Source organism: Styela clava, chromosome 7, assembly GCF_964204865.1.
Source record: "Styela clava chromosome 7, kaStyClav1.hap1.2, whole genome shotgun sequence".
Classification (NCBI taxonomy): Eukaryota; Metazoa; Chordata; class Ascidiacea; order Stolidobranchia; family Styelidae; genus Styela; species Styela clava.
Window position 1 is genome coordinate 13,163,039 of NC_135256.1, and position 24,582 is coordinate 13,187,620.

General features: G+C 36.0%; 3 protein-coding genes across 5 annotated transcripts; all 3 read right to left on the reverse strand.

The window, feature by feature from the left end:
* Positions 1–1,279: 1,279 nt before the first annotated feature.
* Positions 1,280–14,709, reverse strand: LOC120328138 (3'-5' exoribonuclease 1-like). Its single transcript, XM_078114471.1, has 6 exons — positions 14,582–14,709; positions 4,287–4,612; positions 3,756–3,960; positions 2,951–3,147; positions 2,543–2,657; positions 1,280–1,694 (listed from the first exon to the last, which is right to left on the reverse strand). The coding sequence occupies exons 2-6, from the start codon at positions 4,439–4,441 to the stop codon at positions 1,287–1,289; spliced, it is 1,080 nt and encodes a 359-aa protein (XP_077970597.1). The 5' UTR covers positions 4,442–4,612; positions 14,582–14,709; the 3' UTR covers positions 1,280–1,286.
* Positions 14,710–16,165: 1,456 nt separating this feature from the next.
* LOC120328496 (thiosulfate sulfurtransferase/rhodanese-like domain-containing protein 3) lies at positions 16,166–20,369 on the reverse strand. 2 transcript variants are annotated; one of them, XM_039395007.2, is made up of 6 exons: positions 20,232–20,369; positions 19,388–19,500; positions 19,182–19,313; positions 18,931–19,076; positions 18,316–18,469; positions 16,166–17,787 (listed from the first exon to the last, which is right to left on the reverse strand). In XM_039395007.2, exons 2-6 carry the CDS (start codon positions 19,468–19,470, stop codon positions 17,724–17,726), a joined length of 579 nt encoding a protein of 192 aa, XP_039250941.2. In that variant the 5' UTR covers positions 19,471–19,500; positions 20,232–20,369; the 3' UTR covers positions 16,166–17,723. The 2 variants fall into 2 exon arrangements, with proteins under 2 accessions (XP_039250941.2, XP_039250939.2); XM_039395005.2 differs by lacking the exon at positions 20,232–20,369 and adding an exon at positions 19,917–20,015 and having other exon boundaries at positions 16,167–17,787.
* A 1,400-nt stretch (positions 20,370–21,769) lies between these two features.
* Positions 21,770–24,271, reverse strand: LOC120328386 (uncharacterized). Of its 2 annotated transcripts, none has more exons than XM_078114763.1 (5): positions 24,188–24,271; positions 23,742–24,053; positions 22,756–23,584; positions 22,283–22,415; positions 21,770–22,063 (listed from the first exon to the last, which is right to left on the reverse strand). In XM_078114763.1, the coding sequence occupies exons 1-5, from the start codon at positions 24,197–24,199 to the stop codon at positions 21,784–21,786; spliced, it is 1,566 nt and encodes a 521-aa protein (XP_077970889.1). In that variant the 5' UTR covers positions 24,200–24,271; the 3' UTR covers positions 21,770–21,783. The 2 variants fall into 2 exon arrangements, 1 of the variants encoding a protein (XP_077970889.1); XR_013477396.1 differs by having other exon boundaries at positions 22,048–22,063; positions 22,752–23,584.
* Positions 24,272–24,582: the final 311 nt, after the last annotated feature.

Consider the following 24,582-nt stretch of genomic DNA (forward strand, 5'->3'; position numbering starts at 1 on the left):
CAGCGCAACGATATGCAATGTAACTATACTTTTTGTCAATGTGCACTTTTATTCGAAACATAGAAGCCTTCCTAGACAGCTGATCTTCACAGTACCTCACAGTCGCGTATTCTTCGTTCTCAGACTTAACTCTTGTCAGCATTCTATACGACTGCGGGAGATCGACAGCCGAACTGATTATACCAAAAGGCGCAACTCTCTCGCCGTTTCGGTAAAACTTGAAATAATCGAATTGACGTCTTTTACTCGCGTTTTCTTTCCCTCCATTTACGTGAATAAGAAAAAATCGCGGATGAGGGTTTTCAATGATCTTAATCTATTGAAACACTAAAAAATTATTACAAGCTCAACATGCTAATCCGATTAGTATTATTAGCTCAGATTCAAACCAAGTCCAATCACGAGTTGAAAAATCAATTAGATTTGGGCTGTTTGTTCGCTAATCAAAATCACCTGAGCCCAGAACCCGCGACGAGTAATTGAGATTACCTAGTTTTATAATATTGCTCTAGTTAGTTATTTACTTCGTGAAATTAACTTGTGATTTTCGAGCGCATTATTTATTTTAAACCGCGAAGCCCCAGTGACGATAAACCGGCAAATTAACTATCTCCTATCTAGGTTGGCAATCAGACGATTACCGCAGTTTTCCATTAATCAAGCTACCGGCTATCGATAAATACGTGATTATATCCTCTCACACAGCCGTACACTTTTTATAGTCTATGCCTAACATTCGCCCTATCTCCAGAAGTAGTAATTCACATTCTCGCTACTCTGGGTGATTAGACTACAAGACTTAACCTCCGGAAAGTGTCCAGTGTTCACGGAGAAGGGCGCGCGGGATAGCGAACCTCTATACTATATTCTATCTTTCCTGCACCGCAAAACCCACACAAACAACGCGTTAACCGCGGTCGTAATATTTGAATGACAAACCCTTCCTATAAACCCATTGCCCAGTGAACGTGTATGTCTGTTTACACAGTCCTGAAATACGCAGTGGTCACGTGACGAAAACAAACAACTCATCTGACGAATTCCTCCCGAAATGCTTGTCGCGCACATTGCCGTATAAAAAAAAAAACTAGAAACTTATCGAAATCACACTGCACTGTCTACATGCATCGTGATAGACTGACGTTGACAAGACCGAGATGGAAATCTGTTATCAGGTATAAGAGCGAAACTAAAACAGCTGATCCCACCCACGGAGACGTTCGCTTAAGATTTTGTACCTCCCGATAAAAGAAAAACAAGCAACACACATTGAAATAAATTTGCATCTATATTTTACATAAATCTAGTTTATTACTCAAATCTTCAGTGCTACCATGAGGTTTATTTGGAATCGAGACCTTACAATCCTCGATCTCACAGTTTACCGGTCTCTTTCCATTTGAAAAATCTTTATTCAAATCATCAGAGTCCACCTCCGTTTTACATATATGATTTTCTCCTGATTGCGCTGAAGTTACTTCTAATTTAGCTTTAAATTTATTTAGATCAGTTTGCAAAACTGGTTCCAGTCTGCCAGCATTGAGCCGTTCGTTTATTTGAAGAACGCATCCATCTTCGACGAGTTTAGCGACAATTCTTGACAGATTTTTCGCGTCGTCAAGGCCACTGTGAAGTCGACCTTCCAACTTTAAACCCAAATTCGAAAGCATTTCCTCTATCTTCGGTTTGTTTATCTAAAATGAAATTACACATTGGTTACTTTTCCCTTCTTTTTTTATAAATTCTGGAATAAAATGATTCAAACTACATACAGTTAAGAAAACGACATTTTATTGCTCTTTAGCGCCACCACATAATGGATACATTTACCACATCTTCTTGGTAGATGGGAATAAAAACGAGTTATAACTTCGAAAAAAATGTAAATTCAAACAACCATTATTCTATCTCCGCATGTACCAGTATACAAATGAGCAACAATGAGAAAGCCCCAGCGTCCAAACATTCATTTATTTTTATTGTGAAATAATTAGATACAATAATGAATAATGTTACGTTTATTTGTATATTTATGAATGTGTGATCACACATCTGAATACTACCTTATATATAAATGGAAGAGAAGTATATTTAACCGCTCAAGGATCACATGCATGAATTCCAATGTTGTGATTATTTATACGTATAAATCAGCCTTTCTAAAGACATGTATCAATTCCTCTCCTGTTCATATTCACGAGTTGTTGGTAAGAGAGTACAAAGTCGATGTAATATGTCATCCATCAACAATATTCAAAAAATTATTTATGTGTGCAATGTGTATAGTATATTTATTATCTTAAAATACCTTCATCGTAATTTTAGATGCCGCAAATGATGCTTGATTTCGCCAAGATTATTTCTTGATGACAAAGAGAGAATTTCATGACACTAAGTGGTATATTTCATAACTAATTGTGTCATTATAATCGTTGCCACTTAGTGTTGAATGCCATAATAAAGGGGGCTTCATTTGAACTATATATAGACTGAAAATACAAACCATACTAAAGGAAATCTTGATCAACCAACTATCACATACCTTATAAAAATTCCCAAATACTTTTTTTAAGTTTATCCATTTCCTGGCCCATTTTGGATATTGGATCTCATTTAGACAACACTGGATGTTGAGAAAACGACTGAAATCCCAAGGTCTGAAATGTACATTTGGGAAGGGTTTTCATATTAGACAGGTATAAAAACATCAACAATTTTTAGGCAACAACTGCAATTTTGATAACAAAGACCAATCCAATGCTGTAAAAATAAATACATTTTTAATGGCACAGAGCTTCTAATCGGCGCGAACAATTCAATGTACTCAAACAGCTGTAAAAATGTAAGAAATTTTATATGATGAAAAGAACTATCAATAACGTTATACCAAGTCATAAAACAATGAACTCATACAGGCATTAAAATCAACACTACATTTTAAAATACTCACCCATCAGAAACAAATGCAAAAGATTTCCGATCCATCAACAAATTTTTGTCAATCATCCAGTTTTCAAATCTTTTAAAAACTTCTTCAAACTTTGGTGCTGCATCAACATCTGATTGTGATATACCAGTTAAAGATACACAAAATTCTGATAACTTCGGATTCAGAGTTGGTTTACAATAGGAATGGAATTGGTCAACCTAAAAAAAGCCATGGTTAATGGTTTTAAATATTTAATACGCTCGCTTTTCGACAAATCAAAAACAATTGTGCTCATTCAATATTTCAAATGCTTTTTCTAAGACGAAAGATAAATGTTTCGTAACCATCGATTTTAGAGGTTTTAAGATGAACATAGAAAAAATATCAGCGTCAAGGAATAATAACTTAAATTACTCCACTTAAGCATGCCATGTTAATATACGGCACGTTACATAGTGACTATCTTTAAGTCTTTACGGAGTTCGACACAAAAGAGAGCAGTTTCTTAAAATTTTGAATTTCATCACTGTTGGTATCCTTTTAACTGAGTTATAAAATGGTTTATGTCACAATTCTAAATGAAATATTACAGTAGTCAAGTCGGAAGGGCATTGCATTCATAAAAAATAAGAATTGCAAAAGATTGCTATATAATTGCGTTCTGAGGCAACCAAACACTCTCAAAGTCTCGAATCTTCTCATTATGCCAGAATCAATATGGCTGAACAATTAACAAATGTTACCTAAAATAGTATAATAGAAAATACCAGAAAAATTGTATTCCAACTGTTCTCATGTGAGCATATTATTCAATATCAGAACTTACAATTTTTCCAGTCTCTGCATCCAACAGCATTGCAGGGAATTCAATAATTTCGTGAAGATAATCCAGATTTCTCCCACTTTCACATGTTGCTTCAAAATCAATCACAACAAAATATTTATAACATTGAACTGTATCAGATTCCTCTTTCATTCTTTGTTTTCTGTAATAATTTTTCAATCTTCTGCCCAGAACTTCTTTTACTCCACTGTATAGAAATATGGAAAGAATCGCTAAAAACATTACTGAAAAAAAAAATGACATAGTACTAGATTCATATTTAAGGGCAATTAATAGGCTAAATCCCCTCGATTCACAGCCAAGAGACATCGTCCAAAGACTAAATGAAGCATCTCTGAATTGTTACATTGACACATAATGAAAAGAGAATCCATGATTAATTTTGTCATGAAATTTGAAGCACTCCGTTACATATAACCAGCACTCAGTTAAATTATAAATATGTTTAGAGGATCTTGCACCATTTAGGCGAATGAAAGATGAACCAGCATTAGATATTAGGAACAAATTTACTTCGAATTCAGGCTGTTTTTCTTCAACAACTTTATCATGTCGACCTTTTTCATTTTGTTGACTTCTCCATTGACTCTGGACAGGGATAACTGAGAGAAGGAATCTATCACTTCATCTTCATCACGTCGTGGTCTTCTTCGAGACTTTTTCTCCATGGCAATATTTTTGTAATCTATGCTTAGTAAGTGGTCAAGCAAGTACACTAATATAACCTACCCTGTGTTCGCACATGTATTATGGAAGAAGTGATTAACCTTTAAGTTACTGTTACAGTTTTACAAAATAATAAAAGTTGAATTGGGAAGAACAGAAGAAAGTCACTTTGCCTGTTGAATACCGGTCTTACTACTTACTGAATACAGCGCGAAACACGGACAACACTAAAAGGCTGAAGGAGGAAACGGATGAAGTGGAGGGAAAACGGAAGTTGAAGTGTTCCCAAAGGTTAAAAATTAAAAAACACTAAAAGGCTGAACACTAAAAGGAAGAAGTGGATGAAATTTCTTCCGACGGGTAGTTAGGTGGCTGAAGTCACTAAAAAGCTGAACACTAAAAGGAAGAAGTGGATGAAATTTCTTCCGACGAATAATGAGGTGGTTGAAGTCACTAAAAAGCTGAACACTAAAAGGAAGAAGTGGATGAAATTTCTTCCGACGAATAATGAGGTGGTTGAAGTCACTAAAAAGCTGAACACTAAAAAGAAGAAGTGGATGAAATTTCTTCCGACGAATAATGAGGTGGTTGAAGTCACTAAAAAGCTGAACACTAAAAGGAAGAAGTGGATGAAATTTCTTCCGACGAATAATGAGGTGGTTGAAGTCACTAAAAAGCTGAACACTAAAAGGAAGAAGTGGATGAAATTTCTTCCGACGAATAATGAGGTGGTTGAAGTCACTAAAAAGCTGAACACTAAAAGGAAGAAGTGGATGAAATTTTTTCCGACGAATAATGAGGTGGTTGAAGTCACTAAAAAGCTGAACACTAAAAGGAAGAAGTGGATGAAATTTCTTCCGACGAATAATGAGGTGGTTGAAGTCACTAAAAAGCTGAACACTAAAAGGAAGAAGTGGATGAAATTTCCTCCGACGAATAATGAGGTGGTTAAAGTCACTAAAAAGCTGAACACTAAAAGGAAGAAGTGGATGAAATTTCTTCCGACGAATAATGATGTGGTTGAAGTCACTAAAAAGCTGAACACTAAAAGGAAGAAGTGGATGAAATTTCTTCCGACGAATAATGAGGTGGTTGAAGTCACTAAAAAGCTGAACACTAAAAGGAAGAAGTGGATGAAATTTCTTCCGACGAATAATGAGGTGGTTGAAGTCACTAAAAAGCTGAACACTAAAAGGAAGAAGTGGATGAAATTTCTTCCGACGAATAATGATGTGGTTGAAGTCACTAAAAAGCTGAACACTAAAAGGAAGAAGTGGATGAAATTTCTTCCGACGAATAATGAGGTGGTTGAAGTCACTAAAAAGCTGAACACTAAAAGGAAGAAGTGGATGAAATTTCTTCCGACGAATAATGAGGTGGTTGAAGTCACTAAAAAGCTGAACACTAAAAGGAAGAAGTGGATGAAATTTCTTCCGACGAATAATGATGTGGTTGAAGTCACTAAAAAGCTGAACACTAAAAGGAAGAAGTGGATGAAATTTCTTCCGACGAATAATGAGGTGGTTGAAGTCACTAAAAAGCTGAACACTAAAAGGAAGAAGTGGATGAAATTTCTTCCGACGAATAATGAGGTGGTTAAAGTCACTAAAAAGCTGAACACTAAAAGGAAGAAGTGGATGAAATTTCTTCCGACGAATAATGATGTGGTTGAAGTCACTAAAAAGCTGAACACTAAAAGGAAGAAGTGGATGAAATTTCTTCCGACGAATAATGAGGTGGTTGAAGTCACTAAAAAGCTGAACACTAAAAGGAAGAAGTGGATGAAATTTCTTCCGACGAATAATGAGGTGGTTGAAGTCACTAAAAAGCTGAACACTAAAAGGAAGAAGTGGATGAAATTTCTTCCGACGAATAATGATGTGGTTGAAGTCACTAAAAAGCTGAACACTAAAAGGAAGAAGTGGATGAAATTTCTTCCGACGAATAATGAGGTGGTTGAAGTCACTAAAAAGCTGAACACTAAAAGGAAGAAGTGGATGAAATTTCTTCCGACGAATAATGAGGTGGTTAAAGTCACTAAAAAGCTGAACACTAAAAGGAAGAAGTGGATGAAATTTCTTCCGACGAATAATGAGGTGGTTGAAGTCACTAAAAAGCTGAACACTAAAAGGAAGAAGTGGATGAAATTTCTTCCGACGAATAATGAGGTGGTTGAAGTCACTAAAAAGCTGAACACTAAAAGGAAGAAGTGGATGAAATTTCTTCCGACGAATAATGAGGTGGTTAAAGTCACTAAAAAGCTGAACACTAAAAGGAAGAAGTGGATGAAATTTCTTCCGACGAATAATGAGGTGGTTGAAGTCACTAAAAAGCTGAACACTAAAAGGAAGAAGTGGATGAAATTTCTTCCGACGAATAATGAGGTGGTTAAAGTCACTAAAAAGCTGAACACTAAAAGGAAGAAGTGGATGAAATTTCTTCCGACAAATAATGAGGTGGTTGAAGTCACTAAAAAGCTGAACACTAAAAGGAAGAAGTGGATGAAATTTTTTCCGACGAATAATGAGGTGGTTGAAGTCACTAAAAAGCTGAACACTAAAAGGAAGAAGTGGATGAAATTTCTTCCGACGAATAATGATGTGGTTGAAGTCACTAAAAAGCTGAACACTAAAAGGAAGAAGTGGATGAAATTTCTTCCGACGAATAATGAGGTGGTTGAAGTCACTAAAAAGCTGAACACTAAAAGGAAGAAGTGGATGAAATTTCTTCCGACGAATAATGAGGTGGTTAAAGTCATTAAAAAGCTGAACACTAAAAGGAAGAAGTGGATGAAATTTCTTCCGACGAATAATGAGGTGGTTGAAGTCACTAAAAAGCTGAACACTAAAAGGAAGAAGTGGATGAAATTTCTTCCGACGAATAATGAGGTGGTTGAAGTCACTAAAAAGCTGAACACTAAAAAGAATAGGTGGATGAAATTTTTTCCGACGAATAATGAGGTGGTTGAAGTCACTAAAAAGCTGAACACTAAAAGGAAGAAGTGGATGAAATTTCTTCCGACGAATAATGAGGTGGTTGAAGTCACTAAAAAGCTGAACACTAAAAGGAAGAAGTGGATGAAATTTCTTCCGACGAATAATGAGGTGGTTGAAGTCACTAAAAAGCTGAACACTAAAAGGAAGAAGTGGATGAAATTTCTTCCGACGAATAATGAGGCGGTTAAAGTCACTAAAAAGCTGAACACTAAAAGGAAGAAGTGGATGAAATTTCTTCCGACGAATAATGAGGTGGTTGAAGTCACTAAAAAGCTGAACACTAAAAGGAAGAAGTGGATGAAATTTCTTCCAACGAATAATGAGGTGGTTGAAGTCACTAAAAAGCTGAACACTAAAAGGAAGAAGTGGATGAAATTTTTTCCGACGAATAATGAGGTGGTTGAAGTCACTAAAAAGCTGAACACTAAAAGGAAGAAGTGGATGAAATTTCTTCCGACGAATAATGATGTGGTTGAAGTCACTAAAAACTGTACACTCAAAGGAAGAAGTGAATAAAGTTTCTTCCGATGAATAATGAGGTGGTTGAAGTCACTAAAAAGATGAACAGTAAAAGGAAGAAGTGAATGAAATTTCTTCCGGCGAATAATGAGGTGGTTGAAGTCACTAAAAAGATGAACACTAAAAGGAAGAAGTGGATGAAATTTCTTCCGATGGATAGTGAGGAATACTTGAAAATTTAATATATTAGGAATTGGGTAATTTAATGTTTGTTCTGTTCGTATTTATGAGACAATGTCCTCGTGGATTCGTTTTTTGTTAATTTTTTATATGTTATGCTCAGTTCGAGCCTGGCGAATTGAAGGCCATGCCATTCTCGTTATATTCTTTTTAATTTTGATGTAATGTGCAAACAAATTAATATATATATATTTTCATATCTAGCTGTTCTAGATCAACAAACCTTGTAATTTATAATATGTTTGTGGCCCACCTCAAAATGCCTCTGAGGCTTACCAGTGGCCCATGGCCCATTTGTTGAGAACCAGTGGTCTAACAGGACTTCGATTTGACTAATACATCATTATTCAAAGTCTTCGTGCGTGAACTGCTTGCAAAATTTATAAAAACAGATATTAAGTTCAAGGAATGAAATACGGAATCAAAAATAAATTATATTCGGGCACAATATCACGGCAATCTATTATTAATCACGGCAAATATCACGGCAATTATTATTAATTTTTGATTCCTATTTTCGTATTTACAAAATACAACGGCGATCCATGGACTTAAAATGTGTGGTAAACTGCCCGATTATAATTAATTCTTGATACATATTTTCGTATTTATAAAATAATAAAAAATATATATGTGCGGACATTGAAGTGCCCGAATATAAAAAAAATCCATTCGTATTTACGTACTCACGAAAAAATTGTCGCAAGTCAGAAATATAATTTATACTTTATCCCGCTTTTTGGCAAATAATTTGGATAATGGTTGGTATTTAAAAGTATGGACTTTTACTAGGATGATTTTGTGTTGCGCAAAATGTTCAAATCTATGACCGATAGCACTATTTTAAATGCTTGCCGTATTAATTTAATTCTGATAACGTAACTCATGGTATATAAAAATATATCGCAGTAATCTGCAAACATGAAATGCATGGTAATATAGTCATGTTGTAGATAACAGTTATTCCATTGTTTATTGTATGCAAATTCCTTCATATACTATAGATCAGTAGTCGGCAACCACCGGGCCGCGGCCCATCGCCGGTCTGCGGAAAGGTCACTACCGGTCCGCAGAAAGGTGACATGAAAACGTACAATGCCATTGTTATCTTCATGTGAGGTTGGGTTTTAAAATGGCAATTACAAAAACGAAAGATCGAAGTGGGTTTAACGTAAGAAATACGTTACGTGAATAGTATCACCTTCGTTTTTGAATGTATTGTCAACATACATTTTCTAACGCATATTATTTATTACATTAGATTAGTTCGTTTGTATAAAGGTGGTCCGCCAAAATTTTGGTCAGGCTTTACCGGTCCGTTACTGAAAAAAGGTTGCCGGCCACTGCTATAGATCATTGATTTTCAACCGGTGTTCCGCGGAACACCGGTGTTCCGCGAGAGACCTCCGGGTGTTCCGCAGAAAATTGCTTTTTTGCAGTATTATGACGTCATAACTGATATTTAACCGTCCGATGGATTTATATAAATTTCACAAAGCGCGGTTCACAACCGCTTCCAATCTTGCTATCATTTTCCACTACCTATCTTTGCGAAATGAGTTTTTAAGCATGGCCGGTCTAGGGCTGTGCAAAATATTCGAATAGCGAATACAATATTAAAATATTCGAATGCCATTTTACTATTCGTATGTACAATACCACATAATCTGTACCGCTTTGCTTGGGCACGGAATTCACGCCGGTAAATCGATCGCTTGGATTACGCGAGAATTCACCCTCGGCTTCCACTGTTATTATGCAAAAAGCGTGCCGACACTAGTCCGTAAATGTAGAAACGTCAACCCAAATAAGATATCTAAAATAAAGTTACCAGATTTTAAAGATGTTATTAGCCTCCGCATGCATGACCCGAATAGAAAATCATTTTCGGAAATTAAGAGTTACAAAGACGTTTTTTTTGGAGTGTTGAATTTGCAAATTCCGTAAATAAAATTATGAATTTCCCGGTAACGATATTAGCTATGATATTGGTCGGGGTATTGATTTGTTGTAAAATAAATGGTGACTTGAGGTGATTAATTATAATTAGCGTCTTCCCTTCCACTAGGTACGAAAAGCACTTGGGCACAAAATTGTTTACAATTTTTTTGGTATCAGGTCGCGTATGTAAAATATCGTTCAAGAGTGCTGCCAAACGACAACGTAGAAATGCCTTTATTTCAGATTTTAAATCAACATTCTTTATTCACGCAATCACAGCTTCACAGATTTATCTAATCACAGTATCAAATTGATTTATTTCGAAAATAACACTGAGCCTAAGAAAGTCAATTGTCGTCTTAATAATAAATGTGTGCATCCCGTTGACGATAATGATAATATAATTTGCTTAAAACTGGGACATTTAATTTGCAAACGGCGATAAGTTAGATCAGAGTCGGCGCAAAAGATAAATATCAGAATACAATTAATTTGGCTCTGAAATCACTCCTTAATGTCATTAAAATCTGTCGCTGATGTGAACTCATAGTTATATCAATAATATGAAACTTCGATCTCCGCCCACCCACGGGAATTAATAGTTGCGCAAAAGAACAAATGGCGGGAATTTAAAAACGTTCAGGGGGACAAAATATCAGCGCATATGACGAAATTAACCAGTAAAAATCGCTTTGTTGCCGATTTTCAATGTTTCTATTAATTTCCAAATCTACCTCCGACGTTCTGGACCCTGCTGCGTATAAAAAATATTCGGTATTGGACTATTCGGTATTTGTTAAGAATATTCGAATTATTTGATTCGAAAAAAATATTCGATTTTGCCCACCCTTTTCTTGGCCGCCATAAGAGTATAAAAACACGAAAAATTGAGAGTCGTCGAGGAAGAGCTGCGTGTTTGTCTCTCTCAATTAAATTCCAGCCAGAATAAAAAATTGAAACTCATCGAAACAGGCCCAGATATTACATTAAAATACCATTTCTGTTCCTAGCTCATCGGTAGCTCTGAATCGGAATATGTGTAACGTCTTTTCCAGCTGAAGTTGACAAGCTAATATTAAATCTCGTTAATTTATTTTTTTCCGAAATGATCGATGTCAGTTAATTGCATAATATAGTTTATTTCCAAAAATCTCATTTGGTGTTCCGTCACAATTTTAGAATAAAAAAAGTGTTCCGCGATACAAAAAAGGTTGAAAATCACTGGTGTACGAGGTTAGGGATCAGGTTGTGCGACATCTTGGTGCGCATACTTCAGTAGTACCAATATTTCAATTTCAACAAAGTTTAAATTAAATTTCAATCAAAATTAAATGTTTTCTAGAAGTCGGTATCTGATCGTTTATCAAATCATGTCAAGGCGTACCATAACTTAGTCGCAGAGAAGGTGTGCTGTTGCATATTTTTAACAAAATTGCAATGAACTTTCGGGTATACGATCCATTTAAATTTGCGTGTGATAGAAACTTAGGTCAGTCACTCAACTGACAGATTGAAGGAAATTAATTACCCACACAGCACGTCAGCATCTCGAGTGATGATCAGGGTGTGTTGCGCTGAACATGAAAATGAATGAAGGCAGATCAATAAAAGTAAATAACGAAAAATTCATTTACATCCCCGTCTGGCAATTGGTGTTATTTGGAGTGTTTGTTTTTCTTCGCTAAACGGCTCTCTTTCTTTCGAATCGCGTAAATCAGATTCGAAAAAAATTGCGATTTGAATCGATTCAATTCATAAATCTAAAAGGGGCATGCCTACTCATCAGTCCGCTTTCAGGGTCTTCATCCAATCTCACTTCCGTCGGGATATGTTTTGGCTATTTAACTCTCCCAATGTTCGGTATTTTAGTGACTTCAACCACCTCAAAATTGATAGGACAAAATATCATCTAACCCTAACGTACTTCTTCCTTATAGTGATTAGATTTTTAGTGACCTCAGCCACCTCTCCACCCGTCGGAAGAAATTCCATCCACTTCTTTCTGTTAGTGTTCAGCTTTTCAGTGACCTCCGCCACCTCATTATCCGTCGGAAGAAATTTCATCCATTTCTTCCTTTTAGTGTTCAGCTTATTAGTGACTTCAACCACCTCATTATTCGTCGGAAGAAATTTCATCCACTTCTTCCTTTTACTGTTCAGCTTTTTAGTGACTTCAACCACCTCATTATTCGTCGGAAAATATTTCATCCACCTCTTCCTTTTAGTGTTCAGCTTTTTAGTGACTTCAGCCACCTAACTACCCGTCGGAAGAAATTTCATCCACTTCTTCCTTTTAGTGTTCAGCTTTTTAGTGACTTCAACCACCTCATTATTCGTCGGAAGAAATTTCATCCACTTCTTCTTTTTAGTGTTCAGCTTTTTAGTGACTTCAACCACCATATTATTCGTCGGAAGAAATTTCATCCACTTCTTCCTTTTAGTGTTCAGCTTTTTAGTGACTTCAACCACCTCATTATTCGTCGGAAAATATTTCATCAACCTCTTCCTTTTAGTGTTCAGCTTTTTAGTGACTTCAGCCACCTAACTACCCGTCGGAAGAAATTTCATCCACTTCTTCCTTTTAGTGTTCAGCCTTTTAGTGTTTTTTAATTTTTCACCTTTGGGAACACTTCAACTTCCGTTTTCCCTCCACTTCATCCGTTTATTCCTTCAGCCTTTTAGTGTTGTCCGCGAAACACCGCAAAGAGCGCAAATCAGCGCGAAACAGCGCAAAACAGTGGTGAAACAGCGCAAAACAGAGGGAAACGGTGTGAAGCAGAAAAAAATTTTGCAAAGAGTTCGGGGCACCTTGTTTTGAGTTGGAGTACCACGGCAGCAAATTAAAAACACAACCCAACGTTTTTTTTTTTTTTTTTTTTTTTTATTGCATTTCATAAAATAAAACAATATTGCAATATAATTGCAATAAACAGTATCAATCAATAAATAATACATCACAGTAATACATAACAATATCATGGCAAATCATTTAGATTTTGATAAATTATTGCAGTAAACAATATTAATAAATAAATTTTCATTTTATCTATAATTAAACAGGAGGGCTATGCTCAAATATATGGACACGTGGGGCCACGTAATTTTGATGACGTCATATCGAAAAAAAGTAATGGCCTTCTGGAGAGAAGTTTTATCTTTTTAAAAACGAAAAACAAAAAGAAGAGGATTGCCTGCATAAAATGCAAAACGATCGATATGTCCACTACGTGTTCAATAACAATGTCATCCCAGATGACCCTATACATATACATAAATTATAACTTAATACAATATATACATATACACATCCCAGACGACCCAATACATATACATAAATTATAACCTAATACAATAGTTAGAATAATATAATAACAATTATCTGTTTACAATAATAACATTACTGCAATCTTTAAATAAATTCCATTTTTTTCTATGTATGTGAAGTTTGCCATTTTTAAATGCTGAATATTTTTCACTATCACGGATATCACATAGAAATTTGAAAAACACATCAAAAATCGGTTTGTGCTTCTGAATTCGGCATCTATATATATAGAAACGAGCAGCCAATAATACACAGTTAACAAATTGCAAATTAAGAATATCATCAAACCCTATGAAACATTCTTTTATACTAAGACTAAAATTCAAATTCTCAGTTTTGAAAACTATCCATTGGTCTACCTCAGACCAAAATTGACTTGTTATGGGACAATAATAAAACAAATGTAATAAGGTTTCAATATGTTGTTTACAGAATTCACACATATTTGTATCCACTAGTCCAAAGCCGTGTAATGTATAGTTGAGAACTATAGATTTATAAAAAAAATTAATTTGGAAAGATCTTAATTTGGTTTCAATGGTTGATGAAAACGAATTTTTGAAGTAGCTATCCCACTTCACATTAGGAATATTGAAGGACTCTTGCCAAAATGATTTGTACATACTAGGGGGAACAAACTTTTTCATTATTATGCTGTTATAAGCATTTTTACACAAAAAGTTTTCAGTCCCAACCCAACCCAACGTATGTAGCCGGTAATGCTGTAATGGCAGGTCTGCCCCTGCTGGTGACACATTTTGGGTAGGCCTACCATAATTTAAAACATTTTCCATATGGATATGGTTGGCTTTAGGGTTAGGGTTAGGTAAAAAGGGACCTCCAGAAGTATGTGCACCAAAATGGAGCACAACCTGAAAATAGTATGTGTGTGTGTGTGTGTGTGTGTAGCGGATTCAGGTTGTGCGACATATTGCTGCACATATTTCTGGAGCACCAAAAAGGTAGATAAAATTTTGCATGATGACCTATAATCCGGTACATACGGTAACCTTGTAAATATACCGGAAATAGCGCCATAAAACCATGGCGAGAGGCGCCGTGGTTCTTTTGTGGCAGGAGGGGGTAATGACTGCGTCTCCTGTTTTGCGCGGTTTCCCTCTGTTTTGCGCTGTTTCGCGCTCTTTGCGGTGTTTCGTGCTGTATTCAGTAAGTAGTAAGACCCGTTGAATACTCATTTCAGTTCAGCAGTTCTTCAAACATATTTTGACCTTACATCTGTACATACGCCTAGATTTCCCAACCAATAAAAGTTCACGTTTTTGCTGGTATGACTTTACCGTCTGACTGTACCGACACGGAAGACTACAGAACAATCTGATGTTATACGGTACCGTACTACTAACATGGAACAGTACCGTACAGCAATAATGAATACCGGTACGGTACTGGTACTACTGTCAGACTGCACTAGTTCATACAGACTCGGTTCAAACCAGAACTTGATAACTACCTGCAGCGCTGGATTACCTTAATTAATAATAATAATAAATAGGAACCACGTTAAAAGAATCACCGCGACTATTCTCAAATAAAAAAATTGTTCTTTTTATTGTTGACAGATTCAGTGTTTGTTCAGTAATCAGTGTTTATTCATTTGTTGATATCAATTATTTTATCGTCTGATATGCTGATTATGGAGTCGAAATAATCTTATTAAGCCACAGCAGAATACGCACAGTACAAGTTAAAAGCCAATAATGTTGGAGATAAGCAACAGGTTATTGTTGCAAACTACATATTGTGATTCGTTATGATTTTGAAAAATAGAAACTAGCATAAACGCCGAACTAAAATTCTGAAGGCAAACACATTTTCAAAAAGCTAGAATTATTAAACATGGCAACCCTGTCCCCGAACACCGACTTCCCTTTTTTATCTCCACGACATCAGCTAATCAGCAAAATGCAAATGGTGACGTAACAATTGAATTTTAACATCCAGTAAATCCAGGTATAAATGATGATCGTTTTTGTCGTTTGAAAAGCTTTATTTTAATTGCAGTAATCAATCAATCAGGACCCGAATAAGCGTGGCTGAAATCAGATATACCCTCTTTCGAAATGGAAGGTGGTTGAATGTGAACTATGGTTGGATTATCCGATAACCTATGGCTATTTTGCTATCTTATATTATTGTGAAAGTTAACCGAATAGTTAAAGTACGAAATATATCTATTATCCGGATAGTTGAAATTATAGATATCTGAACTTCCTAATTGAAAACAGTGCCAAAACATCGTAAAAAATAAATATTAGGAAGTTCGCAATCAGTGTAAGAATTATTCTGGCGTCACGAAATACAAATCGTTTTGCTAAATTCTTGTTGTTGGGGTGATCTCGGAGCTCTCAGATCTCACAGTACCGGTACGTTCGTGTGCGTATATTTGAGCATTACTCTGTTGTTTCTAAAACATGAATTAACTATAAGATAGCAATTAACTTTTGGGTCGTTTGTCAGTTTTCAGCCATTTAGGCGCGGCGGTGTGGCTCAACGGGCTAAGCGTTAGGAATACGCTCGGCACCGCACCTCTAATCACTCTGCGTGGGTTCGCAGGTTCGAATCCCATGCAGGGATGGTTAGGATTGCTGGACTCCTCATAGACCTAAAATTACCTACCAGTACTTTCAAGAAAGTGTTTAAAATTTTGAGTCAATATTATGTTTACTAGCATAAAAACCCATTAGTAGGTGACACTTTGAGAGAACACTTTCAAAATAAGGACTAAAATAGGAGGAATTTTCCAGTCAATATTTGCAAGGTGCTTTTATTCACCGTTTTCGTAGATTCCAATGTAATTTGGTTATTATTTATTTTCGTGTCGAAAAACAAAGCTAACATATTGTCTTATTGAGAAGATCTGATTTTCCCGAAATTCAGGTAAAACGACCTCAAAAAGCAGGAATAAATGGGATTTCATTGCTAAACGTTTCTTGGTTGGAAGAATACGGATTTTCGATAGATACTGTTTGTTATGGAGTTTTCAAAATAAACTATCTATCTACTCTCCACATTCTTCATATTATGAATAGCAATTGTATGTCAGAGACCGAGAACAATAACGTATAGCAGTGCTCTTCAACCGGGTATACGGTATACATAAGTGTATACCGGACCATAAGTCGGGTATACAACTGATAAACGGTATACAAAGAGTGCACAGCCTAAGTCAGGGATTCTAACCTCTAATATAATAAATCATAAAATATTCAATTGGCGACAACAATGCAAACGCGCACATGAAACCGGACTTGGGCACATTGTTACATCACAATTTAAAAAATGCAGGCACGTGTCTGGGGTTGATGATTTCGGATGCCATGCACGTCACTTGATTCATGTTGAACGCTATTCCCATGGACGCTAGGGTCGTCAGTAAAATTTAGACCGTTTACAATTTGCAGACAGTAGACCATCAGATTGCATGGTGATATTGCAGTATTAGCAGTTTTTTTTTTTACAATCTGTGCTCAAAATTTAATGTTTATATAAGCTTTGAATAAACATTGGTATTTGTAAGGTATGCAAAGGTACGCAATAGTCAGTGGCGTAGCATCCTGTCCGCGGTCGCGCCCACAGCGCAAAGGCGGCCCAAGCGATTAGAATTTAGAAAGGGAGTCGTTGATTTTCGGCGACTTGTTGTTTGATCGCACCGGAAAAATTATGAAGGCTATTAGAATGATGTCGAAAGCCAAACCTCTCAGTGGCGCACAGAAACAGGGCAGAAGAGTAAGCACGTATGAAAAAAAATGTAAAGTAACCAAGATAAACGGCAAATTTTAGGTTACCATTGCCTTGTAATAGCGACATGTTATGCTTTTTGACGAAATAAAAAAAAAACGTTGTTGTAGCTTATGTTCGAGAGTTTTTAGGGTCATTTCCACGAAATATTTTTGCGGGAGGGCCCACGAGAGTCTTGCTACGCCACTGGCAATAACCAATACCGTAGAGCTATGATAGTTAATAATGCTCAGCAATTGCAAAACAATTTATCGTAATAAAGAGGCAAGTAGCAGGTTTGCTTACGTAAACGCTGACGTCTACGATTTCATCTACCCTCCCAATTTCAAAAATCTGGAAAAAAAAATTGGTAACTTTGTTGATCCCATCTGGCAAGTGGACGAGAGACTGCAGTTCGCCATAATATTAAGCCACATCACCGAGATTAATATGAAAATGTCTTTCTAAGGGAGTGGGCTAACGTTTCTAAGCAACAGAAATAAACAATTGCGACAAATTAAACCGCTAACAAAAAGCGAAGAAAATGGAAATCGTGGATGTAAATATATTGGTTCATGCTTCATGTTATTGCGGATCTGAATGAATTCGTTCGTTCCACACCGCCCAACCTCCAGGATAATGTCGTGAACTGTAAAAATATAATATTAACAATTTTTATCAGTTCTTTTCTTTTACTAATTTTAATAATTACTTTGGATATTAAAATCCAGCATAAGGCAATCTGGCTGGGTTATGTTCAACACAGGTTACTTTTATTCACAAATTTATAAATGAAAAAATATGTAACATTATTCAATCGTTACATTTAGTTAATTAGAGTGAGTGACTTACTAAAAGCTATGTATTATACATAGGTTTATCCCTTCGGTAGATATATATGCAGAGAGCAGTTGACACAATGCTTGAAACAATCAAAGCCAACGATGTCGAAGAAATGGGAAAGTCGGAGGGTGTTTTACGAAACTTAAGTTAGGTAAGAAACCTTGGCATGAAAATTCCGTTGACAACCTCTATAACAGTATAAGGACGAGAACTACTGGGTAGCTAAGCGGGGTTTTAGTAGGGTACCTCGATGACACCTTTTTACATTACTTCACCTTCACAACAATTTCGTTGCTAAAGTTATGCTCATGTCAAAACTATACCGCACACTAACCTTTTGTATCCAGCTTCTTTCGCAATTTTGACTGCTCTTGAACTCCGTATGCCAAGTCGGCAAAAGAAAACAATATCGGAAGCGTTTTTATCCGGCTTTTCAGCACCATGTTTTTCTTTAAATTCCTCATTAGATAACTCGTTCAGTGCTTCCTCTAAATTCAAGCACAATACCTCGTATTACCTACTGTTACATGAATACGATTTTCAAATGGTAACACGCGGAAAGGAAATGGTTAACTAATGACGTAAGAGGCCGTTCTCGGCAATTCGTAAATGGCAGCATTAATTAAGTACATTTATGAGATTTTAGATTTCGATACCTGATAGGTCGTGAAAGCACAAGTTTGTACCGGCTGTTTGAAATTTCATGAGTATTTACACCCGTTTACCATAAAATCGGTCAACTATTTCTAGTATATATGGTAAGATACAGATACATTGGCCAATTTAGCAAAAACAAATCCATAGATTAAGATAACATTGTTATCTTTTTTTATATATATCATTGTCTTCAAGGCCAATTCGAAATGTAAATTTGTATAGGCAGAATAGTAAACCAGACATTCAAAACAAGAAAACAATAAATATATTAAGATAAAAAGTAAGCCTTCACCCAATTCCTCAACGTGTACGTGAATGAACCGTTTTGCTGGGACACGCCCTTTGTCAACTTCATCTTGTCTTCGTACATCGACAACTTGAATTTGATCGTTTTGCACACCAGTTTTGAAATCATCGAAGAAAATGCAGTTTTCTTTGCTTCAAATAAGTACGAACAGTAATTAATATTCAAGTCGAAAATCATAACGAATAATTTAGAATAGCTCCTTCAATTTATAACAATAATTCTCACACATCGTTTACCTCAGGTCCACTTTATCATAATGAAACGAAACACAACTATAATGAATTGGTTTGCTTGAAATTTGTAACACTCCATAACGCTCCGCTCGTGGAATCAACTGAAGGTTTTTCGAAAATCCTGAAAGACTTTGCCTGTATGATTGAAACACTTAAATGGAAAATTTATATAAAAAAATATAATGAGAAAGGTGTAGACGAAAACTCACCTACAGGAGTTAAAACTGGAGGAGAACTTCCCAGGAGAACAACTTAGAAAAGAACCTCGAAGTTTAGCAATAGCTCTATTCATTTTTTAACATTCGTTGTTTTAAATTCCTGCCTGTATAAATAATAATAATGTGTTGTTTGTTACTGAAATTTACTAGATTTTATATTTTTTGTAATGCCATTATTGTCATAACAATGGCGTTTCATGGGAAATCGAAGTATTGTGATAAAAAATGCTGCAAAGAAATTGAATATAAAAATCCACAGGAAAATATCTCCTTAGCTAAACCATAGAAGGAATGTATGCACAAGTGTTGAATTACCCGATATTTTAACGCTAACACACATATATATATAATATATAAAGATACTGCCTCATTTTATAGTTCGTTGTCTTATTATGTGACAGACTTCGTTATATTTTAGTATTTATATAGTATACTTACTTTCTAGAATCAGAAATGCCTAGAACAGCAAAATGATCACAATGAAAATGTAACGTTAGCTACATACAAGGAACCAAATTACCTGAAATATAGGCCCGATGAACGCCAAGTAGCCTACGCCGTTAGTTTCAATTCCTACACTAGTTTAAGCTTAAAATTGATTTTAAATAATTGCTTAGCTGTAAAAAAAGAGCTAGTGTCACGCCATTTCGCAAGTTTTGATCTGTCAAATACGGTACTGCGCTATAGTCTACTTCTACGACGCAAGACAACATTGCGAGATTATCGTTCCGCGACCTAACATTGTCTGCAAAAGTAAATAAATATCTTACTAACGATCATCGATGGGGAAGTCTATGCAGAGATACGGTTAAACACATTTTACTTTTGTACTTACGTTACGATGCAGCCCTTCCGAACGCGTCATACAACAAGCATAGATTAATACTCCTGTTCAAACAATCAATCGAAATAAGAAACCGAATTGCCACATAATATATACCGGTATATACGTGTTGTAATCAGAAGTATTTATTAACTTCGGTATTAGATATGTGTTATGTATAAAAAATAATAATATTAAAAAATATTACAGCATAAAGTGCAATTTTCATTGGCGTTGCAAATGTTAAATATCCTGTATTGTAGTTATGTATTTTAGTCTGAACAGTATTATACATAAACTCCAATTGTTGATACCGATCCGTAACGTTACGTAGCAATGAGCATATGCAAGCCAGTGTTGCCAGATCCCAGTGATAAAAAGGCAGATTAAGAAACAAAATGCTAGGAAACGGCAACAATTTTACTAAGTACATAATATAACAAACAAATCTGCTTTGAAATTATCCAACATTTTGGTTGAAAGAATAAATTCCTTGCACCATTTATTGCAAGATGAGAGTTCTGATCTAATTCTAATGATTGCCTCTAACAGAGACAACTGAAGTCTATTTCTTGCTTTAGTTTGTATGCAAGTTTCTAAAGAAAATACCCACTCTACTACGACATTGCTTATAGATATTATGAGTCGAGTAAAATCAAATGTAGCAAGTCTTAAATTGGAACGGCTCTGTGTCCCAGGGTAGCCGGTTTTCTTCAAACTGTTTTCCTTCATTCCAATCAATAAAAGGCAATTTCTTGTGAAGCTCTCCAATTGTCCTAATTTTCACCGACCCAGTGCAAAAATGGCACTAGGAGAATATTGGTCTCAAAACCTCGTTTAAAAATAAGTCCGGGGCTGTAATTGGTTAGAACTTGATGCAGGAAGTCGTTTTTTAGCTTGATCAGGGGCTTCTTTCAGCATGGACAAATATCTATCTTTGATAGCCAAGTTGTTGGCATTTAATAGTGTTCGATTATTATCAATATCATCAATGAAATGATCGATTGGTCGTATACCCTAATATTAAAACTCTATAGTGCCATTATAACTCACCACGTAGCCTAATTCATGAGGATCTTCCTCAGTTTCTGGAAAAGGCTGTTCAATCTCCCAAGTTTTTACTTAAACTTGTGATCTATCAGAGATTACTGAGAATTTCGATTAGTAGACAGTTGGTGAATTCAAATTGCAAAAGATATTAGACAGACTACCCAAACCTAAGTAGGCCACATACTAATACAACACCCAACGCAATCCGTCTCTTTCACACCGAAACTGCAATGACAAATGAGGGGTCAAGGGTCTGGCAATCTGCTGTTCTGAGTCAAAACTAAATACGTACAGTACGACCCAAATGGCATAAATGTTCGGTAGATAAGAAATAGGCTGTTGTTACACACTAAATATTGTACTTCATATGCTTTTAGAGAATAGTAACCAGAAAGCCAGGAAAGGCCAATGAAAGTACCGTAAATACTTTACCCAGCCTCCGCGGAGGTTCGTGTTTGTTGTGTGATACAATGTGACAAAAAACTAGAGAACGATAAAACACATAATTTTTTATTCATGTTGGTACGTTTCCATCAAATTGATAAACATCTTTTTGCGCATAATAGAACAGTATTAATAATGCGATAATTCGAAGCACGATGTCGCAAGCAGAACAAATGCTGCGCAGAAGGATATTAAACCCTTGGTTTTCGAACACACAACTGAGTACCGAAGATGAATACGGGTGTATTTTATTCTGTCGTTTCTTGGAATCCTTGGACTTTGCATTCATGTACCGAGTTAATAACTCCTGACTGTATTTATGAATAAACGAGAAAGGTGAAGTCGCTGTCCTATGAAAGAATATTAACATATTCAAATGATGTTGATATATATTAATCTTCGTTAAGTAACCAAAAAAATTTCTCAAAAATTTTTGCCTACGAGTCTACGACCCATCAAGTTATCACCAGTAGAATACAAAAAAGACAATTCGCTTTCACCAAGTCTATACTTAGATAAATTTCTACTCGAACACAGCTTTTTTATAAAACATTGTTTTCATGCCTGACCTGTCATTATTTGGATGGTCCTCGTCTGACGAGAACGCCACGTTGCTTTCGGAATCTTCGAAATGTTTATTTTTGATTTGTAACCGATATCTATTGTCAATGCATGGCTGATTGACTGAATCAATAGAAGTATCTGAAAAATATGGAAATGATTGAATAGTCAAGAATAGATTATGACAGATAATCTATAATAACATGCCAATATTTTTTTAGATTGACCCATTTTGTTTAAAAACAACGGGCTCTGAGCTTGACTACTCGGAGCAGTTAGCAAAAATTCGGCAATAATAACAGCTTATGACGTCATAGAAGAATAAACAGAGTCTCGGAGAGCAAAAGAATATCTCTGAAATTTGGAATAAAATCCTAATTCAACTTTGCCAAAGGATGCTTACTTTTCCATGATTTAGATTAAAAACTTGAACTGCTGGCCTATTTTCAATTTCATAGTTTAACAATAGCTATTTACCTGCCTGATTCGGGGGGTCTCCGAGATACAGAAGGAAACGGTTCTCTTCTCATGCAATTGCGTGTTCTTCCTAGCTGAATTCTTGGTGGATTCTCACAATCCTTCGAATTATTTGCAACTTTATAAACACGTGGTACTTGATTAGGTATTCTCACCGCTGGAAACCCTTGTAAAAAGTTCAAAACAGAACCTGCTGTTTTTATTAAGGGCCGTTGATTCATATCCTTTTCGCGGCACTCTGGTGGATAAACCGGAGTAGAAGGAAATGTAACTCGTCGACCTCTACCAACTTTTACTGTTCTGGTTGATTGTTCAGAATCTATATCATAGCACTCATTAATTCGACGTGGCATATCCGGTGTTGTGGAACGAAATACTACTCGGAAGTTGGATTTAGAATCCCCTGTCTGACCGGAGCTGCTTGAAGTACTCGAGGTTTTTTTATTCAAACTCGAGATAATATTTTTAATAAATATTGGTCTTTTCTCTTCTCGCACCCCTCCAATTTGTATTATATCCTTTTCTGTGCGTCTTATATTACTTTCCGCATTTTGTTCCGTCGGTAAATATTTCACGGGTATAGGCCTAACCTGGCCTAGAAGATTAACATTCTTGTGACGCTCTCTGAGTTTGCAAGCAAAATTTGTTGAGTTTTTCTTCGTGTTAGACTCATTATCTGTTTGGCATGACTGTTCGTGACAGTCGGCGAGCACGCCAAATTTCTTTTTGTTGTGTCGCGTAGAAAGACGAGGGATTCCTCTTAAGTAATCGGCAGCAATTTCACTCGACGATTCACTAATTTCTGGGATTTTTGGTGGACCGTTACAGTTTGACTGCAAAAGGAACAGTAAACGTGCATACTGTTAGAATCAACTATGAGCTAAGTTTATATATAACTTCGTTACGACACGACAACCGAGCAAAGATGTGGAATAGACGTCCTATTTGCGGAGAAATTTATGATACAATCACTTTATGCGCTTTCCATACCTGTATATTTGTGGTTATATCCCGGGGAGAACTCTGAAATACGACATTTTGTTCTGTCGCAACAACTGCTTTGATATCTTCTTCTTTCGTTTCTCGTCTTTTTTGAGGGAAGTTAGCAAACTTATCATTGGATTCTGCCATGAAACGATCCCAGTAACTCATTCTTCTCTCCCCTTTCTTTCTATCTGCATCCTGCTGCTTTGATTCGTCGATAACCGTTTCTGAGTAACTTCCACTCGATGTATCGTCATCAACCTTTTTTGGTTCAGGCTTCGTGCATCCACGATTGACATACAGAATTGTTTTCCGAAACTGTAATAGGTATCTAAGACATTTAAAAAGACGTTTTGTTATAATTGAGGCAGCGGAACACTACTGTACCGGATAGCCTCCGTATCATATATGCCTATTAATTAGAACCACAAACTAAATCAAATTATTCTCACCTTTTGCGCCATAATTCAAAAAATACTCCTATGCAGGCGGTGTGTCTTGAGAAATAATAAATTAGTGTGTTTTCTACCAGTAGTATGTAAGATCGCATTGTTGCGTAATAATACTCTTTTGTGCGCTCTAGGACTAAAGGTAAAAAAACACGCACTTCGCACTCCTATTGATTCATCTTAGGTGTTATCTATGAAGACTATGATACCCAAAATATGAATGGAACGTCTTTAAATTTGAACTCACTTGCTGAAGCTCTTCAAGCTATCGGCAGAGCCTATGGCTCAATGCAAAAGGTGTCAATTATTAGAAAAATGAAACAGATGTTCAAACAACAGGGATGAAATGATATGTACGCCTACATTTTTCGAACTCGTTGCTCAGCCATATTCCCGTG